The sequence below is a fragment of the Rhinoraja longicauda genome, chromosome 31 (genome assembly GCF_053455715.1).
Source record: "Rhinoraja longicauda isolate Sanriku21f chromosome 31, sRhiLon1.1, whole genome shotgun sequence".
NCBI lineage: Eukaryota > Metazoa > Chordata > Chondrichthyes > Rajiformes > Arhynchobatidae > Rhinoraja > Rhinoraja longicauda.
The window spans coordinates 15738263-15762677 of record NC_135983.1 but is presented as its reverse complement, the minus strand read 5'-3'; the positions used below and the strand labels follow the sequence as shown (position 1 = coordinate 15762677).

Here is a 24415-nt window from a genome sequence, read left to right as displayed (position 1 = left end):
AGTTAATAAATCTATTTCCAGTGTGGAGGTGGAGTTTTGTGAGGCAGCAGCTCTCAACTGAGCGCGACCTAAAATTGGAGAATTCAATGTTCGTATCATTGCGTTGTAAGCGGCACAAACAGAATACGAGGTGCAGTTCCTCCAGTTTGCATGCGGCATTGCTCTGGCAATTGGTGGAGGCCCAGGGCAGTAAGGTTGATATGGGAAGGGGAGTTAAAATGGTTAGTAACCGGGACATCCAGTATTGTTGCATAAGTAATTGAGGATCTCTACTCAAAATGAGACATCAATTTAATGTATTTTTGTGAGGAAATAGTGGTGAATGTAAACATGAAAGTTTGCAGGTGTACTTGTTGTAACTTGTGAACTAAGCCACTCAGATTGTTAATATAAACTAGACCAAGTGGACCCGTTGGGCCCAAACCTCTCCTGTATTGGTGCAGCACCCTGTCCCCCCCCCTCTCTCCACAACCCCCCCTCCCTTCTCCCCCACTCCCCCCTCCCCTCCTCCTCCCCTCCTTTTAAACTTTAAAATGCGAATAACTTTTAAAATATAACACCAATTTCAATAAAACTACTTGCATTATCACTAAAATGACAATGGTGAGTACGGTGGGCCTAAAATTGTGGCGCTATCGTGTACCATTTTGGCTGAAGTTCAGTCACAAACAAGGTAACAAATGAGAGTTTTAGTATATAGATGTCTTCATTCACAAAGAGAAACAGACATTCTCTTGGAGACCCTCTCGGTAAAATGTCCCAAACTTATAGCACATCAAATTTTTATGCTCTTAAGATCAAAGGAGGTAATTCAATACAATTTCAGTAGCTATAATAACATTGTTAACTTCGATATTTAACAAAAGGCTCCATTGAATTACTTGGCATTCCAACATCTGCCGCCCCTCATGTCTCTATAAATCATACTTGATGTGCTAAATGATAAAATGTCTGGTCTGGAAGCTTCCTTCATCTCTATCGCAATGGTGTGAAATAACTTAAACTGGACATACCTGGTTTGGTATAGGCTAACTAACATAGTCCATTGTAGATGCACACGAGAATCTCAAGTTTCCAAAGCCGTCCTTCCAATTTCAAACTGTTTTTTCTTTGGAATGTATATTAGAGCAGATATTCTGAAGATAGGTTTTTGTTTTGAAACAATGGATGTTTTTAGAATCCCCTGAACAATCCACCATGCCCATGATGTATGGTGGGGTTGCCAACACAGTATATATACCAGAAGGAACTGGTTGTGGGTGAGGCTTATGCTGGGTTGGGTTTGTTTATGGTGGGGCTTTTTGATATGGGAGGGGCGTGTGTACGGGGAAAAACTTTTTCAGTCAGAGAGTTGTGAATCTGTGGAATTCTCTGCCTCAGAAAGCAGTGGAGGCCAATTCTCTGAATGCATTCAAGAGAGAGCTAGATAGAGCTCTTAAGGATAGCGGAGTCAGGGGGTATGGGGAGAAGGCAGGAACGGGGTACTGATTGAGAATGATCAGCCATGATCACATTGAATGGTGGTGCTGGCTCGAAGGGCCGAATGGCCTCCTCCTGCACCTATTGTCTATTGTGACCTAACAAGAAATGATAAATGGTTTACGGAGCATGTACGAAATGAGCCAAAATCACATCATGTCACCATGTATAAGACATTAAATTACATTAACCAGGTGAAAAGCTAAATAATACAATGCAGGATCTAGAATCAAACTTGTTTCTGAACTCTGAGCACTAATCTCTAAAAGCAACACTTCAGATCCCATTCAGAAAAAAAGAATACAGCAAAGCAGATGTTTTTGGAGAAAGCTAGCTCATCACATCTGGCTCAACGAAGGCAAACATTTCCCATTTCCTTAGATCAAGGAAGCATTCCCTACTTACCACCCCTCAAAAATCCCACTCAGCTTTACAGCAGTACATTTTATTTGGGAATCCTTCAAGTTCACTTAACCTGTTGATAAAACATTCTCTCATAATTTTTTCAACTAGATCAAATCAGTTTCATTTAAATATTTTTTCAAAAGATACATTGCATGTATTTATTGGAATGGTTGGACATGCATATTATGCATGGATCTACAGAGGGAAAAGTGTAAATTGAATGACGTAAATAGATTTTTGCCAGTGTTCCAGTGGAATGTGTTGTTCCCCATGTGTCTGTAATTAATGCCTGAAATTCAAATGCTTCGCAGTCCTGGTGACTTGAATTTATTAAGATAGCATCTGATGTTATTGCAATATTGACTGGATTATATCCATCTGTTACTGCCATGCTTTGTTGAGTTAAAAAAAATTATACTTGTGAAACCTCACATGATTGAAGTGTCTTCAGACAGTTACTGTCCCCAAAGATAGCATTTTTAGATTGCATTTATTCCTGGTTACATTTTAACAAATTTAGTATAATGTTGATACAATGATAGAAATCAAGACAAACGAGGAACAAAATGAGAGCAATCTTCAGCCCATGTAGAGGATTTTATGGACAATAGACAATAGGTGCAGGAGTGGGCCATTCGACCCTTCGAGCCACCACTGCCATTCAATGTGATCATGGCTGAGCATCCCCAATGTACCCCGTTCCTGCTCTCGCCCCATACCCCCTAAATCTGCTATCATTATCTCTATCTAGCTCTCTCTTGAAAGCATCCAATGAATTGGCCTCCACTGCCTTCTGAGGCAGAGAATTCCACAGATTTACAACTCTCTGAGTGAATTTTTTTTCCCTCATCTCCATTCTAAATGGCCTACCCCTTATTCTTAAACTGTGGCCCCTGGTTCTGGACTCCCCCAACATTGGGAACATGTTTCCTGCCTCTAGCGTGTTTTTCTGCTTGTTCATAAATATAACTCATTTTTTTACTGAGTTATTTAATTTCTCTGAGTTAATGCTTTGTTGTGACATGGAGATAAATAAAACTGCGGATGCTGGAATCGTGAGCAAAACATAAAGAGGTGGAGGAACTTAGAGGGTCAGACAGCATGTGTGGAGGGAATGGACAGATGATGGTCCGGGTTGGGACCCTTCTTGTAGAGGGGATGAACAGACAATGTTTCTTGAGTGTGAAGAATGGTCCCGACCTGAAACCGTGTCTGCCCATTCCCTCGACAGAGGTAGCCTGACCCACTGAATTCTTCCAGCACTTTTGCTTTTTTTGCAAATGCTTAAAAGTGTTATGTTTTAAACAGTGCAGTTTGATCCTCTGTTTCCCCGCTGACGTCAACCACCCATCCCAAATCAATTGGTGCATTATTTTACAATAGAATGGACATGTGTGGTGGACTGTATCTTCAAGTCTGTTCACTATAAACGTTGAGCATGGTCTGTTTGATACACTTTTTTCCCTTTGTTCTCGGTGGAGAGTAAAAGCATAAATACCATGTGAAGCTGCTATTGCAGAGTTCCACCAGCTTCCACTTAACAAACTTGATTGTACTATACGAAATGTCAATTTTATTCCCCACAGATTTGGTTGGTACATTACCAATCCATAGTTTTGTCAATATTAATTCCATACTTTAAAATATATGATTTCCAGTAATGTTTTATAGTTGCAGAGTCATACAGCACATAAGCAGGCCCTTCAGGCCAACACATCCATATGGACAAGATGCTCCATCTAAGCTAGTCCCATTTGCTCGGGTTTGCTCCCTTTTTCTCGAAATCTAGATTCTCTAAACCTAGAAACTTGGATAATTTTCTAAATGGAGATAGAATTCAGTAATCGGAGGTGCAAAGGGACTTGGGCATGGTGGTGCAGGATTCCCAAAAGGTTAATCTGCAAGTCGAATCAGTGGTAAAGAAAGCAAACACAATGGTAGCATTTATTTCCAGAGGGCTTATATACAAAAACAGGGATGTAATGCTGAAGCTCTGAGGTGCAGGTCAGGCCTCCATAACAGAGGAAGGATGTGCTGGCCCTGTAGAGGGTCCAGAGGAGGTTAACAAGAATGATCTCAGGAATGAGTAGGTTAACATTTGATCAGCGTTTGATGGCACTGCACCTATATTTGCTGGAGTTTAGAAGAATGAGGGGGGACCTCATTGAAACGTACAGAATAGTGAAAGGCTTGGATAGAGTGGATGCGGAGGGAATGTTTCCACTAGTGGGAGAGTATAAGACTAGAGGTCATAGCCTCAGAATTAAAGAAGGTTCTTTTTGGAAGGAGATGAGGAAGAATTTCTTTAGTCAAAAAGGGTGGTGAATTTGTGGAATTCTTTGCCACAGAAGGCTGTGGAGGCCAAGTCAGTGGATATATTTAAGGCAGAGATAGATAGATTCTTGTTTAGTACGGGTGTCAGAGGTTATGGGGAGAAGGCAGGAGAATGGGGTTCGGAGGGAGAGATAGATCAGCCATGATTGAATGGCGGAGGAGACTTGATGGGCCGAATGGCCAAATTCTACTCCAATACTTATAATCTTATGAACATTCTCCTATCCATGTACCTGTCCACATGTCTTTTAAATGTTGTTATTGTTCCTGCCTCATCTACCTCTGGCAGCTCGATCCATATGGCCACCATCCTCTGAATGAAGAAATTGTCCCTCAGATTACCACTAAATCTTGGCCTTGAATGCTCGCACCGCTGCTTACAACTCCGGTCTGGCATCCGGCAACATGGACGACTACAAGGGAGAGTCCTACCGACTGCGAAGGGCGGTGAAGGACGCAAAAAGGAGGTACCGGGACAAGATGGAGTCACAGATGGAGCAGCAGGACACCAGGCGCCTTTGGCAGGGGCTACGGACTATAACTAGCTACAGGTCCAGCACCCCCTCAACCGGAAGTGCCGGCTCCTCCTTAGCTGATGACCTGAACTCCTTTTATGCACGGTTTGAGACGGGTAACACCACCAGCTCGCCGTCTAAAAACAGCACCGAAGGGGCGCTGGCTAGCGAGGCTGGAGGGGGATCCACCGTCGGGGATGTGCACACATTCTCGGTGTCCGAGCATGAGGTGAGGTGGGCTCTGACGCGTGTGAACACGAGGAAAGCTGGAGGCCCAGATGGTATATCTGGGCGAGTACTAAAGTCTTGTGCTACTCAGCTTGCTCCAGTGCTCACCACAATATTCAACCTCTCCTTGGGAAAGTCCGTGGTCCCTGCATGCTTCAAAAGATCCATCATTGTACTGGTGCCAAAGAATGCCTCTCCAGCGTGTTTAAATGACTACCGACCGGTGGCCCTCACCTCGGTTGTCATGAAATGCTTTGAGAGGCTAGTCAAGAAGCACATCTGCGCCCTCCTTCCTCGCAACATGGACCCACTACAGTTCGCATACCGTCCGAACAGGTCCACGGATGATGCGGTCTCCCAGGTTCTACACACCGCTCTCTCTCATCTGGACAGCCAGGGGGGCTATGTGAGGATGCTGTTCATTGACTTTAGTGCAGCATTCAACACAATAGTCCCCAGCAGACTGGTTGAGAAGCTGCTGGAACTGGGGCTTAGCACCCCTCTGTGTGCCTGGGTCCTGGACTTTCTCACTGCCAGGCCCCAAGTGGTCAGGATGGGGGAACACACATCTAGCTCCCTCACCCTGAACATAGGATCCCCCCAGGGCTGCGTCCTTAGCCCCCTACTGTACTCCCTGTACACACATGACTGTGGGGCCAGGTTCAGCTCAAACTCCATCATCAAGTTTGCTGATGATACTGTGGTGGTGGGCCGGATCTCCAACAACGATGAGAAGGCCTACCGGGAGGAGGTGGCTGATCTGGCACTCTGGTGTCAGGACAATAGCCTCCTCTTGAATGTCACTAAAACAAAGGAGCTGATTGTGGACTTCAGAAGAGCTAAACATCCAAGGACGTACACGCCACTGGAGATAAATGGGTCTATTGTGGATAGGGTGAGCAGTTTTAAATACTTGGGAGTCCGCATCGCAGAGGATCTGACGTGGGCAACGCACATTGCCGCACTGGTGGGTAAGGCTAAGCAGCGCCTTTACCACCTTAGACAACTGAGGAAATTCAGAGTGTCTCTGAGGATCCTTCATTGCTTCTACTCTGGGGCTGTAGATAGCATCCTGTCCGGCAACATTACAGTCTGGTTTGGGAACAGCTCTGCCCAGGACAGGATGGCCCTGCAGAGAGTAGTGCGTTCGGCAGAACGCACCATGGGAACTACACTTGTCCCCCTGCAGGACCTATACATCAGGAGGTGCAGATCCAGAGCAAGCAAGATCATGAGGGACCCCTGCCACCCCAGTAACGGACTGTTCCAGATGCTACGATCAGGCAAACGCCTCCGCTGTCACGCTGTGAAAACGGAGAGGATGAGACGGAGCTTCTTCCCACAGGCCATCAGGATTGTCAACTTTTATAACCCCAGAGACTAAATTTTTGTCGACACTAATAGTAACTTATTAACTTTATTTATATGCTGTAACTGTAATTCTTTTTGTGCACAACCCGCAGGCATTGCCACTTTCATTTCACTGCACATCGTGTATGTGTATGTGACAAATAAATTTGACTTGACTTGACTTGACTTTCTCACCTTTAAAACTGCACTCGGTGACCCATCTGGGAACATATTACCGATTTTTTAGGGAATTAAAATAGTTTGCTTCCCTTTTTGTTTTGCATCCAGATTGGGTGCTGTTTAAAAACTAATGCTGATATAAAAACTAAAATGAGGTTATTCAGAATGTGAGCTGTACTTCAATTTTAAGTGGTAGTTGCTCCAGGAAGTGTAGCTCGGTGGCGACAAGCAGTTTGAGACAAGTGCCTGGAAATAAGATTGAAGCTACAGGATGTGGTTAGGCACATGCTGCTGCAGTTTGTTCATCAATTGGCCTTGAAGTAGGGAGCATCATCATACCACCATTTCTGTGCTGAATAACTCTTCACAACACTGAGTTATAACACTGAGGATAAATGCAGTTATACATGTGAAGCAGATTACTTTGTTTCATTTGCCATTTTTTTCAATTTGAAGAAATAAGAGAGATTTTTTGCCAAACTCTGCCAATGGTCGATGCAAGGATGGGTATTTGTTGGAGCAATGTCCAGGTAATGTGGGGGAAGTAATTAATCAAAATGCAGACGTGTAAATTGTGGCACTTTGTTGTCTGATTCTGCCAGGTCCTGGTTGAGTAGACCATTATCATTTTGTGCTTCATATTTCTACCGATAAGCTTTTTGAATAGTACTTTGTTGTACTTTATGTATTTAAAATTATGTATAATGTACGGATATAAATCATTCGGTAATGAGGGAATAAGAAAAATATTCATGCAGTGCCTTTCCTGACCACAGGACACCACCACCCACTGACAGTAAATGACGCATGAGGTAGCAGATATGGTAGAGAGCTTGCGGACAGCCGGATCCCACAAAGCATGGCGGTAAATGAAACACAAATAGTTTGGAAGACAAGTTGCAAGAAGAACACAAGCAGCTTGCAGAGATGTTGCTTTGTTAGAGAATAAATATTGTCCACGACACGGGATAATTGCTGCTCTTCTTTTGAAATTGTCATACTTTCACCATTCAACAATTCTTTACCATTTCAACAATGCAACACTCTCTCTGATTGCTTGATTGCAATGTGGTTTAAATAAAGAAGATGGGTACTGGAGCACCTATCAACAATCTTGTGCTCAATTTGCTGGAGTGGGACTTGAACTCACAACCTTCTGACTCGGGCAAGAGTGCTTGAAATCTTTCATGCTTGACGCTATGCTTGTTGAGGTTTATCTCTTACTAGACAAAGTGGACCCGTTGGGCCCAAATCTCTCCTGCATTGGTGCAGCACCCTGTCCTCCCCCCCCCCTTCTCCCCCACTTCCCCCTTCTCCCCCACTTCCCCCTTTCCCCCTCCCTCCTCCCCTCCTTTTAAACTTTAAAATAACTTTAAATATATAACACTGATTTCAATAAATCTACTTGCATTATCACTAAAGTGACAATGGTGAGTAAGGTGGGTCTAAAATTGTTGCGCTATCGTGTACCGTTTTGGCTGAAGTTCAGTCACAAACAAGATAACAAACACGAGTTTTAGTATATAGATGAGCATGCATGCGTACACACACACACACACACACACACACACACACACACACACACACACACACACACACACACACACACACACACACACACACACACACACACACACACACACACACACACTCTCTCTGTTTCTCCTAATCAGTTGAATTTTATTTTATCAGCAAACTTAACAATTTTTATGTCCGTAATTAGTCACAGGATGTGATAGTACAAGTGGTTCTCAACTGCTTTACAGCATGGGTATTTTGCAGAGCAGATTCTCAATTGTCACTCCGGGACTCCTTGGGTGTTTTATGGTTGCACAACCAGTTGTGGGGAAGCCGTATATGGCTGGAGTAAAGAAAAAGTAAGCAACAGAAGAACTGGTCAGAGTTGGGATACCACAGGGATCTGTGCTGGGACCGCACTGCTTGGCATGTGTGTTAATGGCCTGGAGGGAGGAAGTGAAAGTATAGCAGTCGAACCTGTAAATGAAACACAAATAGTTTGGAAGACAAGTTGCAAGAAGAACACAAGCAGCTTGCAGAGATGTTGCTGGGTTAAGTGGGTGTGCAAAAGGTAGCAAATGGATTAAAATGTGGGGAAATGTGCAGTTACTAATTTTGGAAGAAGAAAAAAAAAAATCTTGAATGGAGTGAAACTGCAGAAAAGGATTTGGGGTTTCTTGTGTGTGAACACAAAGCAAGCAGACAAGTGCAACAGGTAACAGGAAAAGCTAATTGAATTTGACCTTTATGTCAAGAGATTGAGTTTAAAAGTAGGAAAGTTCCACTGCAACTGTACAATACACTGGGGAGGCCACAAATGGAGGACTGCAAATTTGATTGCTGCAGCATTTAAATGAAGAAGCACAAATGTGGTGAACAGGGTTGCCTTTGCGATATCTCATCCAACAACAGAGCTTTATTTGTCATTCGGTACCAAGGTACCGAACGAAACTACATAGCAGTCACACACAAAAAAGAACACAAGACACATGACCCCAACACAAACGTCCATCACAGTGACTCCAAACACCCCCTCACTGTGATGGAGGCAACAAAACTTCCACTCTCTTCCCCACGCCCACGGACAGACAGCTCATCCCCGACCGACCCGCACAGTCCCCGCGGCCGAGTCGCACCGGGCGCTGAAACGTCCCGCGGCCGAGCCGGGCGATGGAAGGCCCCGCGACCGAGCCGTGCGCAGCTAAGTCCCGCGGCCGAGCCGCACCGGACGATGTCAGGCCCCGCGGCCGAGCCGCACCGGGCGATGGAAGGCCCCGCGGCCAAGCCGCACCGGGCGATGTTAAGTCCAGCGGCCGAGCCGCACCGGGCGATGTTAATTCCAGCGGCCGAGCCACGCCGGGCGATGTTAGGCCCCGTGGCCTGGGCACTGTTAAGTCCAGCGGCCACTTCGAATAAAAGTGCAGAGAAATTGTGGCCTGTGAATAAACAGCCTCATTTCCAACTTAAATTGGATAGCTGCCAACCCCTCGGCTTGATTGCAATGTGGTTTAAATAAAGAAGAAACTCTGCTCTTAAATGAAGCAATACTTTTGGCCAAAGAGCCAAAGGCCGCCTTCTAGGAGTATGACCATAGATTCTAAAGCATGCAGTATTCCAAGACTTTAATGGCATGTTGTGTGCAATTAGGGAACAAAAGAAACTAAAGCTTTCACACAAAGCTTTTCACTCTACCTCGGTACGTGTGAGAATAAACTGAACTAAACTACAGAGAGGGGTAGACACTGCCCGGTCCATCAAGAGTCCCATATCTCCCTATCATCAAAGGGATCTACAGGAGGAACCCGCTGAAAAATGCAGCCAATGTCATCAAAGATCCACATCACCCAGGCCATGTTTTCATTTTGCTACGACCATCAGGAAGTCCCTGCAGGGTTCAGAAAACCATGCATACCAAGTTCAAGAATAATTTCTTCCCAGTAACCATCAGGCTCTTGAACACTGCACAGCATTGACGTCAGCAGCAATGATCTACGATGGACTGTGTCTTTGGTTGCCCTACGGACTTCGGTTTTTGCACAGTTATGGTTACCTGGTATTGCTATTATTAATTTATTGTATTATTAATTTATTATAGATCATCTGTGTGTTATTGCGTTTACAGGCCTGTTAAAACGCAGCAAGTAAAAATCTAATTATCCCATTGTCAGGACATGTGGCAGTTATACACTCTTGACTCTTCAGTGTTTCCACTTTCTGCACTGCATTTATTATTTAATGAGAAATTAGTTTATTTTCATGTAGAAAAGCATGACATATCAAGCATGACAATATCTGTACACCTCAGTACACGTGACAATAAACTGAACTAAATAATTGATTGAGAATGAGAAAAAAAAGCCTGAATTTGGGGAGGAAAATATACAGTGATTCTTTTTTTTTTGCACTCTTACAGGATCAGTTTGACAACTTGGATAAACACCTGCAATGGGGGATTGAATTTGTGGAGCGATACAACAAGTTTGTGAAAGACAGAACGGATATTGAGATCAATTATGCAAAGCAGCTTCGGTGAGTACTATGAAAAATGCTTTTGATGTTTATGCTTCAAGCAGAGAATGCTATAAATCAGAATTGTGTGATTTCCTTACACCATTAAGAATTCAGACTGATTACTTTGTGAATAGACAATAGGCACAGGAGGAGGCCATTCGGCCCTTCGAATAGAATAGAAACATGGACACCCATGCACAATCGTGCAGTATGTGTTTGGGTACTCAGTGTTTTGTTTAAACAATACCCCACAGGTGAGTGTCAATCCATGTGAGTGTTGGTTCCCTCATTACTGAACCGTGGCAGACGGGAAGTAAACTTGTCCGCGTTGCTTGAGTACACGTGAAATGTTTTCCGATTAACATTTGTGTCTTGGGTAAAACTGCTATGGCTGCAGCCAAAACTCTAGTTGTCAGTGTTTTTTATTGAATAGTACAAAAGAGAATCAAGAAATGTTCTCCATAAATTCACAGGTTGTATGTTTTCAAGAAGATTGTTGGAGTTTAATTTTCCTCCGCACTGACAAATGTCCTAGGTTCGTGTGCCATAACTGCTATCTAATGAGCCAGCGCGCCAGCACACAAATATTGAAATGCCAGAGACTGAAGATACTAAAAATTGGAGTAAAAGATGATCAAGTTTGGCATGCCAACATTGATATTTTCTGTGTCGTGATTACAGTCGCTTGCCTACATTCCATACTATTCAGTCCTCTTGGGTTTATGGACAAGTTGTCAGGGCTGAAGGGCCTGAGCTATAGGGAGAGACTGGACTGCTAGGACTTTTTTTTCATGGTGCAAAGGAGGCTGAGGTTTTAGGAAGTTCACTTTCGTTCAATTTTGCTTTGCAACTGGGACTGAGTGGCATTATCCATTCTCAAAAGGGCTTCAATGAGCCCTATGGCCAAGCCTTGAGAATTATCCTACTTTCTGCCTTTTCCCACTGTGTCTCTTTCACACCACTATCACCAAGAAGGATAAGCATAGCAGACCCATGAAGATACTGTGACCGGCAGGTTCCTCTATATGTTGCACATCATCCTGACTTGGAATTATATTGCTCTTCCTTTTTTGTCACTTTGTCAAAAATTATGGAGCACGATAACCAATGTGGCTGTGTGAGTATAATTCTCAAAGTCAATTAGAAATAGATAATAAATGGCGATCTCGCCAGAAATGCCCTCAATTCAACAAATGGGTAAAATGAAAGTAAAGCAAATTGGAGACACAAACTCCAGATGTTGGAATCATCAGCAAAACAGAAAGTGCAGGAGGAACTCAGTGGGTCAGGCAGCATCTGCGGAGGGAATGAACAGACGATATCTTGGGTCGGGACCCTTCCTCAGTCTTGAAGCAATTGGATAGTTTATATTACAGGCTCAGTGTGCTTAAACGCTGCTGCTTGGGGAGTCTCTTTTAGGTAGAACAGAAGGCTAAAGCTTGAACTTGCTGAGTTTAACTTGTGCCGTCTGTCCATTCCTTCCAGAGGTGCTGCCTGACCTGCTGAGATACTTCAGCACTTTCTGATTTGCTCAAGATTCCAGCATCTGCTCTCCAGATGCCCCTGCTTTTGGAGACTGCTGGGCACATTCAGTGGTAACAAAGTTGATGTGTTCGATGCTGCTTGTACAGGGCTTTTCCCTGCATCCAAACCCTGCAAACCCCATTGGCCTTGAAAGCTGACACTTAACTGGATAGTTGTGATCATGTTTGTTGTGGGTGAAAGAACCCTCGATCTCACCTTGGCCATTGTTGGTGGGTCCAAGAGGCCTTTTGCTTTTCTGATCAGTAGGTCCTCTCTTGTCTTAACATTCATGAATTGCAACCCACCACTCACCCAATGCCTCCCCAACCCAAATGTTTCCATCCTCGAGTCAACCTTCATCACTCCCCCTTACCTCCATTCTCTCTCTACCAGCAAATCGCAGTCCTCAAAATAAATCTTAGTTTGTACCTACAACTTTATCCTTCAACTAGTATAATTGAAACAATTATTTTGTCTGTCAGCAACTATCTTGAATTTTTATGCATCTTGGGGCTGGTGTGCTTATTTATACAGTGACCATGGCAAAATTGGCTACGAAACATTTCTGGACATGGTTTATGAAAAACATGATGTCGATGCAGGTTAATTCTTATTTTGGTATGAATGGATTGGTTTTCCCTGTGTGGAATTCACTCCTAGCCAGGGAATTCATTCATTATTCAACAAAATTCAATTATTTTCAAGGCTTTTTAACCTGGGGTACAGAGAGTATTTTTAAATTTTAATTAGAATGGAAAAATGAAAATAATGATTTTATAGTTTCATTACATTTTAAGAGATTAAACTTGACGTACATAATTAGCTTGAATTGCAAGGGTCTGTTCCCTTGCTACGAACAGAGGTAGGAGGATTCAGCAGATAAATGCTTGCTTTGTAAGTAGCTATTATATCAATCTTTAGTGACATCATAGTAATTGCATTCTGGTGAAGGAAGTGGTGTTGGTTTGCAACCCTCATTGGCATGATTGATATTCATAAATTTGAGAAAGTCAATTCATTTCTAAATGGCACCATAAACCTTGGTTTAATCAATCACCGAACCACCTAACACACGTGTCTGTAAAGTTGCAGCAAGTAAGAGTTTTCTTTTGTCAAGGGTGTTTAATTGTCATATACCATGAGCAGAATACTGAAATCTTACTTGCAGCAGCTTTACAGGCCCATTAATGCAAAATTCACAGATAAATATACAATAATCAATGATTATAATCAATAATCCATAAATTATTAATCAGGAACACTATGTAACCAGACCATTATACTGCAAAACTGCAGTCCGTGGTACAAGCTATATGAAGTTCATGGTGTATCATAGTTGCTGGGGTAATGGCTAGTTGTAGTTTATATCCAGTACATATGACAAATAGCCACCCTTGACTCTTCGCTGTGCAACAACTCTGGTGTGCATGTGATCTTTCCTCTCAGTGTTAGTATCAAACAGTCATTATGTCACAAGGTAGTCACAAGATGCTCCTTCCCTGTCAGATGATTATTTTTCCAGTTAAAATCAGAAACTCAAACGGAACGGAAATGTGTCCTTCAGGCCACCACGTCTATGCTCCTTTTTTTGCCCATCTACACTAATCCCATTTTCCCGCCTTAGGACCATATCCTCCTTATTTTGCCTATTTAACTGTCTGTTTAAATGCCTCAAATCCAACAATTGTATTTGATTCACTACCTTGTGCCAGTGTATTATAGATATCAACCATACTCCGTTAAATAAAACACACTCCTCCCCCCCCCCCCCTCAATTCCCTTTAAAACTCCTTCCACCTTAACCCTGAGTCGCCTCCTTTGTGATACCCCTAAAATGTGAAAATGGTTTTGACTACCTTCCCTATTTATGCTTCTGAAAATCTTCTCTGGTCACTTTTCCGCGTATTTTGCTGCAGGCAGCACGAACACAGTCTGTTCCATCGCTCCCCATGTCACAAGTACCCCAATGCAGGCAACATCCTGACGGATTTCCTCTGCCGTGTTGTCAGAAAATATTTCTGGATGCGTTCAAGACTGATACGCTTTTTGAATTGAGTACTGTGTGCATAAAATATAATTTGGTGCCAATACTTTTTTGACCAAGTGCTGGAGTAATTCAGCGGGTCAGGCAACATCTCTGGAGAGTGTGGATAGGCAATTTTTTGGGGGTCAGGACTCTTCTTCAGACTGATTGTGATGGGAGGTGGGGAAGCACGAAGAGAGATAGAGGTGGGACAAAGCCTGGATGCTGTTGGGGGGATTTTCTGATTGGATGAAGGCGAGAGATAAGACAAAATGTGTGAGATAAGAACAGAAGAGAATAGAAGATGTGTGAAAGGTGAAGTCCGGGGAAGAGGAATACAAGTGGAAAGGGAAAGGAAGAAATCGGCACACATCATACAGTCAGTCGGGTTGTAATATGAGATGCTGTTCCTCCAGTTTGCGTGTGGCCTCACTCTGGCAATGAAGGAGGCCCAAGACAGATAGGTCAATCGGAAAGGGAGGGAGATCCAGCAGGTCTTTATCCCTCTCCGCACCATAGTCAATCCGAAGAAAGGCCCTGACCCGAAACAATGCCCATCCTTGTTCTCCATAGATACTGCCTGACCTGCTGAGTTACTCCAGCACTTTGTTTATTTTTTTGTAAACCAGCATCTGCAGTTCCTTGTGTATGATATTTTATACACACGGTTATATCTATTAAGGGACAGGGAGCCCATTGTGACTCCTCTCTTGAAATAACCTAGTGGATGGGGGAGTTCTTGTGGACACTCATGAGGCTTGAAGAGTTTGATAGAATCAACAGTGTGTTTCTGCTTGGAAGAGCAGAATTACTCCATCACTGAAAAATCACACATAGAATTTCACTCAGAGTAGGATTGTGGATCTCCATCCAAGGAAGTATGAGGAAATATTATCGGAAATTTTCGTGTTCTTGTTCTATGCCTGTATGAAACTTTGCGAGTCTTCAAGGTACAACAGAAGTCTTTATTACAGTAACTCAATGCTGGCAGCAAAACAACTAAAATGGCTGCGACCCCACAATCTGACTGCACACTCCACACTGTGTACAGCCAAGATAACTATGTACAAAATATCTCCCTTTGTCCTGTGCAGTGCCACCTGCTGCACGGGAGGAGCAACAGGTCCTCCCACCCCACAGAGTCCATCAAACATCACAGAAATCCACCATGCAAAGATTTTCTGGCTCTTCTGTGGCTGCCAGTACAACGAGGTCACTGTGCAAGCACTGTAAGATCAAACAATATGTGCAACTTTTACTACGCTAATGTGTTCTGGGAGACCAAGGAAAATATTTTAACCGAAGTTTTGAGGTGCGTTCTCTACGTGGTCTGAAGCCGACATCTTCCTCCTTGACCCTTTCCCCACTCTGCCGCTGTCTGCAGCCTCACCACCCCATTGCATTGCCAACGTCCTGTGCGATCTGCCCTCTGATTCGTACTCTTCATCTCGAGGTTTACCCAGATTTCTTTCTCCATCCTTGGGTCTTGTTTGGTTGAATATCACTGGCCCTCCTGGTGGGCCAATCCAGAGGCAGCCATGGACAAATTTTGGCAGAGCTGTAGTTTTGACATTCCTGATGTTTATGCATTTAAGGGAGGCTACATTAGAGAAGGAATGAGAATGGAATGTATAGTTATGACAACAAATGGCTAAGATATAAGGGAGGAGGCCTGAGAGGTGCATAATTACTGACACCAGCTGGTTCTGTGCAGGATGTTCCATTATAACCACTTTTGCTGTCTCTACTTTGATCTCAGTTGATACTTTGCTGCTATTGGCTTTTAAATATAACATTTAGTCTTCAGCACTGCTGGAGTAACTCAGTGGGTCAGGCAGCATCCCTGGAGAACATTGATAGGTGACGTTTCAGGTCTTCACCACTGCTCCACTACAAAATCTCCTCAAGGTATACCTACTTTGCACAAGTTCTTCTCCTCTGTCCGATGGGAGTTCTGGGAGATCCTCTCTCACTGCCGCCCCTCTGTGATTCCTGCTCTCCTGCTCTATGAACATGTTCTGACTCGGACTTGCCACCACAGCCACGTGTTTCTCCTCGTCGCTAGGCTGTACCGCCATCTTGTGTTCCAGATCCGTTTCCAGGCCTCCCAGTTCGGATCCAATCTGGATTTTATCTGTCTGAGGAAGGTTCCCGAATCGTGGCCTATCCATGTTCTCCAGGGATGCCACCTGACTCGCTGAGTTACTTCTGGACTTTGTGTCTTTTTTTTGTATATCAGCATCTGTGGTTACTTGTTTTCCCTTTGTTGTTATTAGGTATTGCACTCAATGTCAAAACAGAGCTGAACACTGTCTGACAATGCAGTGGATGTGCAATACCCTCCACATATAATAAGTAGGTCATGCAATGCAGAAGATCCAGAAATGATTATCAGAAATCCACCAAACCAGGGCCTGTTGGATCGCTGATAATACTTTGGCAAAACTGTGTCCTTGGAAGGAGAGCCACAATTGTTCTTCGTGCTGAGTGAAGTTATTTCTTAATTCCCTCTGCGATTATGTGAACTTATGTGAAAAGAAAAATCAAATCATTGACGACATAATTAGCTCCACATATTTACGATGTTGTGCCTTTACAATATCATTCCATCTTTTTAAAAAAATTCTTTGGCAAAAGCAACGCTTGTGAGAGTGGAATAGATGGTGACCTTTGGAAAGTCAGGAGCTTGGGAAAACGTGCCTTAAACAAAAAATAGTCATCTGATTTTTTTTTCAAATGGTACTTCAACGACATTTAACTTATTAGGCTTTCCTAATAAGATCCCTTAATGAATTAAGCAATTGCCCTCCTACTTTTTGTGGCTTATTATTCCCATTTGTCAGTTATCAGTTTTACTCATCTTTCCAATCAACCTCTATCAACATTCCTGTCTTTCCCTATGTCATGTATTGGTTTATAGCAACCTCTACACCTGGCTACCCTGTTAACCCATACTTAGGTTGCAGGACATCATGGCAGACCAGTTTTCAATTGTGTCAGGCACTAGGAACTGCAGGTGCTGATTTACAGAAAAAGATGCAAAGTACTGGAGTAACTCAGCGGGTCAGCCGGCATCTCCGGAGAAAATGGATAGGTGAGTCAGGACACTTCCTAAGAAGAAGAATCTGAAGAAGTCACTCGCAGAACCAGGGCAATTTTATTCTGACTTTGCAGCCAGCCACAGGAATAACAAACATTTAGCCATGTTAAAATGTATTTGTCTTTGCATTGTCCTTTTATGATCTAAACAAGGCAATTATTTAATTCGCAGAACAATCTTATTATGAAAGGTTGTTGAATTTTAAGTACTATTTTAAAAAAATCTGTCTATCTTTTTTTTATTGCCATGCGTTCCCAGGCTCCCAACTTTCCAAAGGTCACCATCCATTCACCCACCACGGCCACTAGCAATTCCTTTTCCTCTGGACTCAAACAATTAAATGTTTGAACGATATTGTAAAGGCACCTGACACCCAGAATCTGTATAGCTAATTAAAGCTAATTAGAGTTATGCAGTCAATAATTTGATTTTTGTTTACAAAATTGGTTTACCAATCCTGTGGTCTGCTGGTCATAAATTATGGTGACTTTATTGCCTTAACTAAAGTCTCTAATTTGTATTATTTCGCAGGAATCTTACAAAGAAGTATCAGCCAAAAAAGAACTCCAGAGAAGAGGAGGAACAGAGGTGGGTGCTCCTTTCAAGTTCCAAACAGCAATGCGATCAAACAAAACTTCTGTCTGCAGTGAAAGTATCCAGATACCATTTATGCTATCCTTGGGTGTTTTCAATGCAAACACAAGGCAGTTGCTCTTTGAGAATACGTAACAGTTGTTTATATTAAAATTTATCCGGGAAGTTGCAATTGCCTGTTTTGTACAAAATATTTTGTGTTTATCCCGGCAGACAATAAAGAAAGCTGTATGGGCAGTTGTGTTTCAGAAAGCATAGTTCATTGAAAGTAGGTCTGTCAATGCTTTTGCAGTGGAAAACCATTCTGATCATGAAGCTCGATTGTCGCTCAAGAACTGTTAAGTTTGTTCTTAACCAGAGGACAAATTAATAATGAGAATGATTTTAATGAAAGGTTTTGTTCCCACACAGGAAAAATTTGTCGTTACTAGTGAAGCCCTTTTCCATTTCTTTGTTAGATACCTACTTTGATATTTTAGATTCCAATTGTAATGTATTCAAACTAAAAACACCATAATGATGGGATATAACAACATAATTTCAAACTTGACCAGTCAAATCGAAAGTACTGCTAATGTTTCTGTTATACTATGATAACGTTTGAGGTCAATAATTTAAAAACATAGATAGATACAATAGGTGCAGGAGGTGGCCCTTCGAGCCAGCACCGCCATTCAATATGATCATGGCTGATCATCCGTAATCAGTATCCCGTTCCTGCCTTCTCCCCATACCCCTTGATTTCGCTAGCCCTAAGAGTTCTATCTAACTCTCTTTTGAATGCATCCAGTGAATCGGCCTCCACTGCCTTCTGAGGCAGAGAATTCCACAAATTCACAACTCTCTGGGTGAAATTGTTTTTCCTCATCTCAGTTCTAAATGGCCTACCCCTTATTCTTAAACTGTGGCCCCTGGTTCTGGACTCCCTCCAACATCGGGAACATGTTTCCTGCATCAAGCGTATCCAATCCCTTAATAATTTTATGTTTCTATAAGATCCCCTCTCATCCTTCTTAATTCGAGTAAATACAAGCCCAGTCGCTCCATTCTTTCATCATATGACAGTCCCGCTATTCCGGGAATTAACCTCGTGAACCTACGCTGCACTCCCTCAAATTATTTAAACACTTTAATGAACAATGCCAAGAGGAGCAAAAAAAACCTGTGACCGTTTAAAAAGCATTAGAGCATCACTTGTTACATGAGAGTCACATCAGAGCTTCGGTTTCACTATTCCACCTTTCGTCTCAGACTTCAAATGTTAGGGAGATCCTTTTTCTCCCCCCTTCTGTAATTGATGACATTGTTTTGAACAGTGATATTGATGCCAGTTACTTGAGTACAACCTGTGTAGGAAAATAACTGCAGATGCTGGTACAAATTGAAGGTATCACAAAATGCTGGAGTAACTCAGCAGGTCAGGCAGCATCTCAGGAGAGAATTGGGTGATGTTTCGAGTTGAGACCCTTCTTCAGACTGAGTACAACCTGGGCAACACTGTAAATTGATGGAAAAACAAATGTTGGAAGATCTCAGCAGGTCAGGCAGCACCTGTGGAGGGAATATTTTGGGTCGGCAACCTTCTGACTGGAGATGGGGGGAGAAAGGTGGGAAGGAGAGCTGGGGGCAAGACAACACCTGACAAGTGGTAAGAGGATTCTCGTGAGGGAGGTGTGATTGGCAGATGGGTGGAGTAAGTGGCAAAGGCAAGCAGTGAAAGTGAGACAAAAGAGTCGGATAAGGAGAGAAGTGAAAGAATGAAATGTAAAGCTGGAAGGGAGATGGAATGTAAAGTTGATATGTTATTGTTAGCATCATGCCTTTAATGTTTCTGTGTTGAGTGAAATGTGGTCTGATGATCTAAATTGTCAAAATATTTTCTGAGAAAGTCATGCAACATTCACAACTTGTCGTTTAGCATATTTAGTGCAATTAATTGCAAATTCATGATACATTTTTGGACGTTTATTTTAAGGTTTTCTTTACCCCAGTCCTGGGTTTCTGAATTTAAAAGATTAGGAACAGATATGTTTACCCAAGACGAGTAAAATGTAACTGAATACTTTGCAGATTCACATCCTGCCGAGCCTTTGTGACTCTTCTGAATGAAATGAATGACTACGCAGGCCAGCATGAGGTTGTTGCTGAGAATATGAGTGGGATGATATTTGCAGAGCTGGCTCGTTACATCCAGGAGCTCAAGCAAGAAAGGAAAATGGTAAATCATTTATAATTATTGACAATTTATGCTGTTGCTGCAATTATTTCAGATGTTTTTGAACAACTTTTCATTCATTCATGTGCAGGAAAGAACTGCAGTTGCTGGAACTGTAGTCTGAAGTTTACCGAAGATAGACACAAAATGCTGGAGAAACTCAGTGGGACAGGCAGTATCTCTGGAGAGAAGGAATGGAAAACGTCACCCATTCCTTCTCTCCAGAGATGCTGCCTGTCCCGCTGAGTTACTCCAGCATTTTGTGTCTATCTTCACAAATTAAGCTGTATACGTATTTTGGAATTGTTTCTGTAGAACTTGCACTTCTTCTAAATTGTACGGTTATAATTTCAGATAAATTATATTCTGGTGTGAGCTATTCTCTTTAGGACAAGAGTTTAATCGGAAAAAACAAAATTGAATCTCTGCCATTTTCAGTCATGTTCGCAATTCATCTTTACTTTTTAATAATATTCAGGAATCTATTGCTCATTTTGGACTTGCTTTGTCATCATAAATTAGTTCCAGATACGATACCCAATGAAGCTGTCGCCTGGGAGACTGTTGGTCCCTTCATGTGTGTTCCCGCACAAATGAGGAACTTCTCTTTACCATTAGGTTTATTTTCTTGTAAGCTCCGCAGGCTTGGCTCTCTGTTATTGTGATTGCTGATAAACTGAGGCAACACTCCACGATTGTTGAATTTGAACCAAGTGCCTCAGAAGGCGCACATTCCCCACCACCTTACCTAAGTTAGAAACTTGGATATTTCCTTCCTGATAAACCACTATCCTCAACAGATTTATCTGGAAATCCTTTGTGTGCTTATAGTAGAAACAAATGAATGTTGAATTCTCCTATTTTTGGTAACCTGTAATTACCCTCCCCCCCCCCCCTTCTCTCCCTTGTGCCTCATCTCAAACTCCCACCTATTTCTCCCCTCCACCACCACCCCCATTCTCTACTTTCTTCCCCCAGGCTTAACAATCCATAACTCTTCAGACCTGTCTCACCTGCTCTTCTTATTTCCACCCTGAGTTCCAACCATCTGCATGTCAAAAGAAAACCTTCACCTGTGTCAACCCATTACCTGCCATGTTTTGTCATTGCCTCTTCCCCTTTCCGAGTTTTCTTCTCCCAATATCCAGCTTTCTTCTCCCCCCCTTCAATCAATCTGAAGTAGGGTCTTAAGCCAAAATGTCACCTCCATGTTGTTCGGAGATGCTGTCTGACCTGCTGAGTTACTCCAACATTTTGTGCCCTTTTGATCTGTATTTATTTTGTTGAGGGCATAACAAACAGGTGCCAAACATGGCAATGTTTTACAATGATGTCTCTTTGATATCCTTCTGCCCTTGATTACCAAAAAATTCCAATCTGCTGTATGAGAGTCCCCTGTACCTCAGTGTTACAGTGACTGCCTGTGTCCGTCAGTGTCGCCCGTGTCTGTCAGTGACCGCCCGTGTCCGTCAGTGACCGCCCGTGTCTGTCAGTGACCGCCCGTGTCCGTCAGTGTCGCCTGTGTCCGTCAGTGACCGCCCCTGTCCGTCAGTGACCGCCCCTGTCCGTCAGTGTCGCCCGTGTCCTTCAGTGACCGCCCGTGTTCGTCAGTGTCGCCCGTGTCCGTCAGTGACCGCCCGCGTCCGTCAGTGAGCGCCCGCGTCCGTCAGTGAGCGCCCGCGTCCGTCAGTGAGCGCCCGCGTCCGTCAGTGAGCGCCCGCGTCCGTCAGTGAGCGCCCGCGTCCGTCAGTGACCGCCCGCGTCCTTCAGTGACCGCCCGCGTCCGTCAGTGACCGCCCGCGTCCATCAGTGACCGCCCGTGTCCGTCAGTGACCGCCCGTGTCCGTCAGTGACCGCCCGTGTCCGTCAGTGACCGCCCGAGTCCGTCAGTGACCGCCCGTGTCCGTCAGTGACCGCCCGCGTCCGTCAGTGTCGCCCGCGCTCATCCGTGACCGCCCGTGTCCGTCAGTGACCGCCCGTGTCCGTCAGTGACCGCCCGTGTCCGTCAGTGACCGCCCGAGTCCGTCAGTGACCGCCCGCGTCCGTCACTGACCGCCCGCGTCCGTCAGTGACGCCCGCGTCCGTCAGTGTCGCCCGCGTCCGTCAGTGACCGCCCGCGTCCGTCAGTGTCGCCCGCGTCCGTCAGTGACCGCCCGCGTCCGTCAGTGACCGCCCGCGTCCGTCAGTGACCGTCCGTCAGTGACCGCCCGCGTCCTTCAGTGACCGCCCGCGTCCATCAGTGACCGCCCGCGTCCATCAGTGACCGCCCGCCTCCATCAGTGTCACCCGTCTCCATCAGTGTCCGCCCGTGACCGCCCGCGCCCATCCGTGACTGCCCGTGTCCATCAGTCGCCTGTCAGTTTTACACTTTTACAGACAGTGTCCACCAGCTGTTATACAATGACAGACCTATAACTATCAGTGTTGCACTGCCAAGTTTAGAATTCAATTTGGGCCTAGAAGGTAGGAGTGGCCTTGCCCTGGCCCCTGGTCCAATACCAAACTTGGTTTAGCCACACATGGCAGAAGTGTATCCCCCCCCAGCTAGTAATTAGTCAGTCATGTAAGAAACTATTACAAAACACAAAATGCTGGAGGAATTCGGGAGGTTCGGCAGCAACTGTGGAGGGAATGGACAGGCAATGTTTCAGGTTGGGACCTTTCTTCAAACTGATACGATGGGGTGGGAGGGAGGGGGGAGGGAACAAAATGCTTGGCAAGTGAAAGGTGGATACAAGTGAAGAGGGTGATTGGCAGATAGGTGGAGTAAGTGACAAAGGCAAGACATGAAAAGTAGTCAAAAGATGTTCAGGTGCAGTGTGATCAGTGTGGACAGTCGGCTTAATTCACAAGTAAAACTATATTGTGGAGCGAAAGAATACTGGTGATTGATGGTCCGAAGCGTCAGACCCAGCACGGGGGTTAAATGTGAAGGAGTTGGCGAGATAGGATCACACCAAGTGTGCAGGTCAGGAATGGCAAGGGACAAATTGCTTTTGGCATTGCTGTTGGTTGGGCGGATGGTACAGGAGTCATTGGGGGAGGAATATCTTGGACTTTGTGTACGTATTAATGAAATTGAATTATAGACGCATTCCTGCACAGAAGAAGGCTGTTTGGGCCAGCAACAGTTCTTAAGCAATGCAGACAATTGCATTTTTTTTTTTACTCTTTCCCCATTAACCTGTGAATTATTCTTTTCCAAGTGCCAACGCAATTCACCTTGTTAAACCCTCGATCGACTCTCTGTAAAACTTAAAATACACCCTTCAAATCTGTACGTTATTTTTCCCAGGCTATGCTCCCGTGAAACATTTTTGGATGTTTCAGTTGTGCCCGTAACATTATACTAAGGCGAGTTATTGTTGTTGCAAATGTTGTATTAATTTTGGTTTCTAAGCTGTTATTATGAACTGAATACATAATTAATTTCCGCCTCCAACTCATAGGAGGTGCCTAGACCTCTTTCAGAGCAGAAGGAATTAATCAGTACCTCAAAAGGCTGAGTGGGAAAAGGCAATTCCCACTTTGCCCAAAGGTCCCATATTTGAACTGGCCTGTGCTGAATTAACAAATTGTGACTGGGACAATGAGCTGGTGCATTTCAGCTTAGTCTCTCACACACAGGGAGGGGGAGATTAAACTGTAGAGCTCTGTCTACATTCCCACTGGTGTGCACCTCAACATACAGTGACACTCATTCAGTGTCCTTTGATGTAGAATTAATGGAATTACATTTTAAACAGGAAATTCAAGAAGTGTGTGTGGAGCCAGTGTTGAATCTGTGACATGACTTCTAACAATGACCACTACTTGGGATGTTTCATTTTGCATTTTAATATTTGTTTGGTAGGCACGGACAAGGTGGGCCGAAAGACCTGTTTCCGTGCTGTACAGCTCGATAACTCTCAGAAGCTGATCAGGTTTTTACATAACTTGGAGCTATGCTGCTAATGGAAAAAGTGTTTATTAAGTTGATGTACATTTGGTTATATAATAATAATAATAATAATAATGTATTTTATTTATATAGCGCTTTTTATATACCCAAAGACGCTTTACAGAGATTTAGAGAACATAGGGAAATGAATAAATAGATAAATAAGTAAATAAATAAACGAACAGAGAAAGGAGACAAAAGGTGAGGTGACCTTCAGTGGTTGAAGGCAGTACTGAACAGGTGAGACTTCAGCGATGTTTTGAATGTGGTGAGTGTGGAGGAGTCTCTAACGTTTTGGGGTAGTGAGTTCCATAGGGTGGGAGCAGCGATGGAGAAAGCCCTGTCCCCCCAGGATCTGAGTTTGGTCCGGATGTGGGGGGATAGGAGATTGGCAGCAGCAGAGCGGAGGGTGCAGGTGGGAGTGTGCCTGTGGAGGAGGTCGGTCAGGTAGGATGGGGCCAGGTTATGGAGGGCTTTGTAGGTTATGAGGAGGATTTTG

At 43.9% G+C, this 24415-nt stretch overlaps 1 protein-coding gene across 13 annotated transcripts in view; it reads left to right on the top strand.

Moving 5' to 3' along the window:
• Positions 1 to 24415, top strand: part of fnbp1b (formin binding protein 1b) — a 145784-nt gene that overhangs the window by 33910 nt on the left and 87459 nt on the right. For all 13 annotated transcript variants that reach the window (XM_078426189.1, XM_078426201.1, XM_078426198.1 and 10 more), the window contains exons 2-4: positions 10423 to 10538; positions 17699 to 17755; positions 19832 to 19979. In XM_078426189.1, coding sequence (XP_078282315.1) covers positions 10423 to 10538; positions 17699 to 17755; positions 19832 to 19979 — 321 coding nt within the window. The remainder of the gene's footprint in view (positions 1 to 10422; positions 10539 to 17698; positions 17756 to 19831; positions 19980 to 24415) is intronic.